The sequence below is a fragment of the Chiloscyllium plagiosum genome, chromosome 15 (genome assembly GCF_004010195.1).
Source record: "Chiloscyllium plagiosum isolate BGI_BamShark_2017 chromosome 15, ASM401019v2, whole genome shotgun sequence".
Classification (NCBI taxonomy): Eukaryota; Metazoa; Chordata; class Chondrichthyes; order Orectolobiformes; family Hemiscylliidae; genus Chiloscyllium; species Chiloscyllium plagiosum.
In genome coordinates this window covers 54186275-54192274 of record NC_057724.1, presented here as the reverse complement: position 1 = coordinate 54192274, position 6000 = coordinate 54186275, and the positions used below count along the sequence as shown (strand labels likewise).

Genomic DNA, 6000 nt, shown 5'->3' with positions numbered 1-6000 from the left:
ACATCTCAATTGCAAAAACAAAATGTACTTTGGCTAAAGTGCATTTGCTGCTGTTTTGCAAGGAATGCTACAGGGAATGCAGATGCTGAAGATCAGAGTGGAGAGAGCGGTGCTGGAAAAGCATAGCTGGTCAGGCAGCATCCGAGGAGCAGGAGAATTGACATCGAGCATAAGATCTTCGTCAGGAATAATCCTCATTCCTAATGAAGAGCTTATGCTCAAAACGTCGATTCTCCTGCACGTTGGATGCTGCCAGACTGGCTGCGTTTTTCCAGCACCACACTTGACACTGAATTAGGCACACCAGTCATCACGTGATAATGACCAAATAGTATTTTTGTAATCTTCTTTCTACTCTTGCATTCATTTAACATGTAGTGACCAATCAGTATATTTGTCAAAAGATAAAATGTGTTTTGAGGCTCATCAGGTAACATGAATCAGGAATTCATTCAACATCACCACCTGAATTACAAACTTTGCCACACAATTACAATTGCGGATTTTTACTGTTGTAACAAGATAATGAATCGTGAATGATTTTAAGTGACAATTTAAGATAGAGTTGGGAGACAAAGTCAAAACAGCACACTATTTTTAAACTTTTTTTAATTTATGCATTTTCATAAATGACCCAGTAGAATGAAAAGTAGTACACTCTATAAATACACAAAACAGACAATAGTAAGTTTAATTATGACAATAGGAGGGATGGAGAAGAGAAGAAAGGGAATTAGATATTTTAAGTGATAAAGATTCAAACAATGGCAACATGATTGTTTGAATTACTGACCGGGTAAGAATTTCTAACGCCACGTACAATTCAAATGAAGAACAGCGTTTTGCTGATCAAGCCAATAGTTTTGTAAGGTTTAATTAAACACTGATATCTATCCATGTGCTTTCCGTTGGTCTACAGCACAACACTTTTAGCATGTGGTTTGAATGATGTTATTGGAATACATTGCAAAGCTTAGGTGTGACAATAATGAAATTCAATTTCTGTTTGAACAATTAGGATAGATTTTCTTCTTTCCCCAGTCCATATTTAATAACGTAACCAATTATGTAACAATGGTAAACCTTTGCAAATTTTCCTTTATTTAAATAAAAATGTTTGAATTAATTTACTTTCTTCTGCTAACATCATTTGAGTATTGACTGAAAACAAGCTCTACTTCACAAAGAATCTTTTAAGCTGTTGAATAACTTACTAAATAATTAAAATTAGTTTAAAAAAAGTTACATGTAGTGAAATGTTTATTCTACATTCTTCACAAAGTGTTGTCAGGAAATAATGCTTTAAGTTCTGATGCAATTTAAGTTGTATATAGTCCACTATGCAACCATATTGTAGTACTGATTGTTGGACCAATTTTTAAACTGCTTCATCCGCAAGCAACAAGCAGATTTGTAGAAAGTGCTTCTAATAGCATAACCTGTTTTTGAAACTTTGTTTTCTGCGGTTAACAAGATCAATTTGTGGCATTTCCAAGTGAACAAAACAAACTGCAATTAAATTTTAAAAACTGAAACATTCAAAAATATTGGAGATGGAACATTCTCCTTCATCTTAGGACCTGTACCAGCAACTGTATAGATTATTTAAAAAAAATGTAGGAACACAAGGGTGCACATAGCCATCTCATGAACCTTTCAAATTACTAATCTTGTAACATTTTCTATTAAATTACGAAGTAAAATTCTTGCAAAGAGCATAATTATACTAAAATAGGCAACATGAACTGCATTACAGTACAAGAATTCAGGCCAATACTAATATCTAACATGCTAAACATACAATGTTTGATATGAGATTTGTGGAAATCCTATGTAATTTATTTTAGCTCAGAGCAATCCAGTACATATCCCTTTCTTACTATCATTTTAGCAACATTGTTGCAATAAGATCGTCTTTAAAGAACCCATTTAGAGTTAGATAAATGACTTACCAAAATTAAAATGAGAGAGAGAGAGAGAGAGAGAGAGAGAGAGAGAGAGAGAGAATGTGCATTGCAGATGGTTGCAAAAAGTGTGCAAAATGTAACTCTATGGTCATGACCATGATTTTGGCTCTTGCGAACCAAATTTCCCTTCATATTAGAAGTTACTGTAAAATAATATGCAAATTGGTTGGGCAGTGATAATCTGCAGAATAAAAATCAAGGTGAATTGAAGAGAAAATTATCCTAAGATCTGTCTTTTCTGATTAACTGGCAAACAATTATTTCCACAGGTAAACCACAACTAATTTGGCACTTCGCCAGATCTATAGATCAAATTTACTTAATTTAACAATAAGTGGCTAAAATTCATGTGCTAAATTTATACTCCAGATTGATTTTTGTTTTAAAATTGCAAACAGACAAATATAAGTTTTGACAATAAAAAGTGTGTTAATTTGAAGTATGAGTTAGGAATGGGGACTGGACACAGAAACCAAACAGGAGCTGCAACTCAACAAACTACCTTAAGTATAATGTTAATGTATATCAATGTAAGCCAGAGGAAAGATTAAAAAGGACAAATGTAAAATTCAAAAGAATGATCTTTAAGTTTTGCAATGGTTTGCATGAAGAGCAGCGGAGGCAAATGAACTAAATCATCATTAAAACTGTAGCTGGATTTTGTGATGAGATTTTGGCTACTGGAGAGATGAGCTTCAGTGCAACAAAGGCTCTAACACTTTAAATGAGGCACCCTCTCTGTATCTATACGGTCAACTAAGAAACATTGTTACAGAACACAGTAGAAGTGTAGCAGGTACATGTACTAAAAAAAAAAAGAGTCATAACGTTCTGCCTCAAGTTGCAAAAAAGTATGATACTAGTTAATATATCCTTGAAGCAAAAAGGCGTTACTGAAAGTCTACAAAGCAAATTCAATGAGACACTAAGGAATTTTGGCTCCTCAAAAGGTTTGCAAAGTGTCTAATACCACTTACTAAAAACTGTGCTTAATTAAAAAATAAAATTTAGCAAAATTAATATTCCTGATAAGTTTAGCAACAATTAATTGGCATGTTTACTAATTCTGTCCCCTAAATCTGCATAGAATGGCAACAATGACTCCAGGAGTATGCTTTGAAGGAAGAGAAATTAAAAACTATTGTTGACATAAATATTAATAATGGATCCTTCTTTCATAATAAAAACTTCACAATATATAAAATCCTTATTTAGCAATGTGATGAAAAAGAGAGGTGTTACCACTAAAAGTGATTCTCAAACGTGAAATGGCTTTCAGTTTCAGCAAAACTACTCAGGCAAAAGCAGAGGTTAAAAGATGATTATGGGGTGGAGAGAAACATGTTAACAAGCACCATACAGTGAATCTTCTATCCATTTCATCCTTCATCCAAATGAAAATAATATTCAAAACTTTTGCTGTAATAACAATTTAGTTACCTGTAGATGCCAATAATTATGAGAATACTTAAGTTCTAACACAGAAATAACAGTTTTATCTAATCCACTTCCTTAGCGGTTTTTCACATGCAGTGTACATTACTTCAATGCAAATTATGTCTTACTATAATAAAGGCACTTCTTCATCCAGTTGCATTGCTAATCCCATTATGAATATAGCATACAGACTAAAATCTGCACAAAAATTCATAATTAACTAAAATGTCCTTCCATATTTTTAGATTGTTGGGGTGAAGTAAAAGGAGCAACATTACATTCTGTAAACATTAATATAGCCACTGTACAATATGGACTGAAGCACTACGTACAAGATTTGAGTTTTTTTCCCCCCAAAGTGAACATCTCCACATTCAACAAGTGAATGCCGTAACAGATTGAGTGCAACATTTTAGAGAAAGGGAAAATAATACATGTGCAAAATGTGCTTCGTGAAAGAAGGAAAGTAGGTTAGAAAGGTATCTACAATCACCACGGTAGATTATTGTTAAAACAGCTGTATTGGCAGTCATCTGTTCATATATCTACAAGGCACTAAGGGCGGGAATGATATGCTGTTACTTCGACGACTGAAGCTTTTCTCAGTCCGGTCGGAATATAGGAAATTTTGGTAAGAATTCTATTAGTATTACCTGTAAAGAACAAGAAAATATTTGTTCGTTCAATAATATTTCACATTTCATTGTCTACAGAATATGATCTAAAACTTGTAGGAAAACCAAACAAAATACTTGTGGAATACAAATAAGGTCAATTAGTACAAGTTAAGGAGGTAACATTATATAAATACCAGAATAACTAATAAACAGTAGAAAAAAAAAGCTTCAGGTGCTGCACGTTTTGCTACGTCAAACCAAGAACGCTGGTGGGAAACCAGTCTCAGACCTCTTACGTGGCTGGTTTCAAGTCAGTCACAAAGAATCAGGACAATTCAGGTGACCAGCCTATTGATTTTCACTTCCTTTCCTAATATTAATGTCAGATCTGCTGCTGGTTCTTAATTTCAATCAGACAAGTAATTATTTTATCTTCCAGCTCACCATAATTAGGCAATTTTTCACTCTTACTCAGTACCTAACAAGTTCTGTTAGAGAATGTTCATATGGATGTTAAGCATGAGTAAAATCACGCAATGCCTGCAAACATTCTGCTGATACTCACTGATTAGAATCAACAAAGATTGGTTACTGGCTATGGCCATGAAGTATGGTCTAACAATATTTTCAGAGGAAGATTGGAGATATTGGCAAAACCAAAAAAATTGTAACAAGATTAACTAAGTGAAAATGAACTTACATATTCCATCATGTTACTGGACTCACATTTCCTTTTACTTAACTTCCAGTGCAAACCAAGCTAATCCCAAAACAAAAAAAAACAAAAATCACATTTAGTTAAAGACATTTGGAATTGACCCTTATAAGCTTTAGTGCAAGTGCAATATTATGCAGCAGAAGATTTCATTTTTGGGGTAAATTGATTACTTCTATATGTGAAAAAGTAAAACTCCAATAAGGTCTCATTTACTAAAGCAGCTGCCTTTCAATACAAAGATGGTCAGTACTCAGAAGTCCAACTTTCAGCTTCCCTATTCATTCTTCTTTGCTAAAAGCAGGGAGGAAACTTAACTGGTCTTGCTCTCAGCGAACAATGCCATGCCTTCTCTGCACATTTGACAAAGTATTCAGGTGAAGCACATTTTTCACCAATGTAGCAACTCCAACAGTGGAAATATCTTAAGATGCTTTATAGAGATGCAGAGACAAAATGAACTTTTGCTGGCACAAGGCAATACCCAGTATTGGGGCCCAAGAATCACATTGAGGCCAGTGGTCAAAGAAACTGTTGGCTCACTTCACAGCTTCCACCCTAGAGGCCTGGTAACTCCTCAGACTCATTGTAACAACCAGGGTAAGTGGCTGCTTTGAAGGTTGAGGAAAGAGAGAATGTCACTACATTAAGGTATTGTTGAGGGAGAAAAACACAATTTCATTTGTGCCAGGGCCAGGCAGTCAAGATACAGGGAGTGATTAGTGGGGCAACCTCTTCGGAGGTGGCTTTGGGACCTCTCAGAAGGTCATTACCAAAGAATCACCCCTCTAAGTTCTGCAGTCTCTGGAAATCATGTCACCTGCATTACTTTTCCACCTTACCCACACACAAAAAGCCATGTAGAGGCCGAGTCTGCATTAGGTAAATAGCCATCAGCTGGACTCTCAACTATTTATATTGGTTGTCTATCTCCAAGTCAGTAGTGGCTGAGTTACTGCTTTTCCTGCTGGTGGGAAAAAGATAGGAACCCTTTCTGATACCATTTGGATACATTTTCCTGCACTCCTGTCTCCTAGCCTATTAATAAAAATTACAGCCTATATGAAAGAGATCAAAGAAATGACTTAATGCTGTGTCAGAAAGGTGGCTCTTTGTAAGATTTGTAAAGGAGGACACAGATGTAGAGGATTAAGGTTCGGTTTCTGCCAAACGCATTACAAGGTTCAATGAGAGGATGAAAAAAGGTTCAATAAAAAGAAAAGGATGTATGGCTCAAAAGGAGGTTGCAAAGTAGGAAGTCTAA

General features: G+C 35.0%; 1 protein-coding gene across 1 annotated transcript in view; it reads right to left on the bottom strand.

Moving 5' to 3' along the window:
* Window positions 1-592: 592 nt before the first annotated feature.
* The window catches only part of chic1 (cysteine-rich hydrophobic domain 1), a 57200-nt gene continuing 51792 nt past the window's right edge, over window positions 593-6000 (bottom strand). Inside the window, exons 5-6 of the mRNA XM_043704906.1 lie at window positions 4722-4781; window positions 593-4057 (exon numbers count right to left, since the gene is read on the bottom strand). Coding sequence (XP_043560841.1) covers window positions 4007-4057; window positions 4722-4781 — 111 coding nt within the window. The 3' untranslated portion in view covers window positions 593-4006. The remainder of the gene's footprint in view (window positions 4058-4721; window positions 4782-6000) is intronic.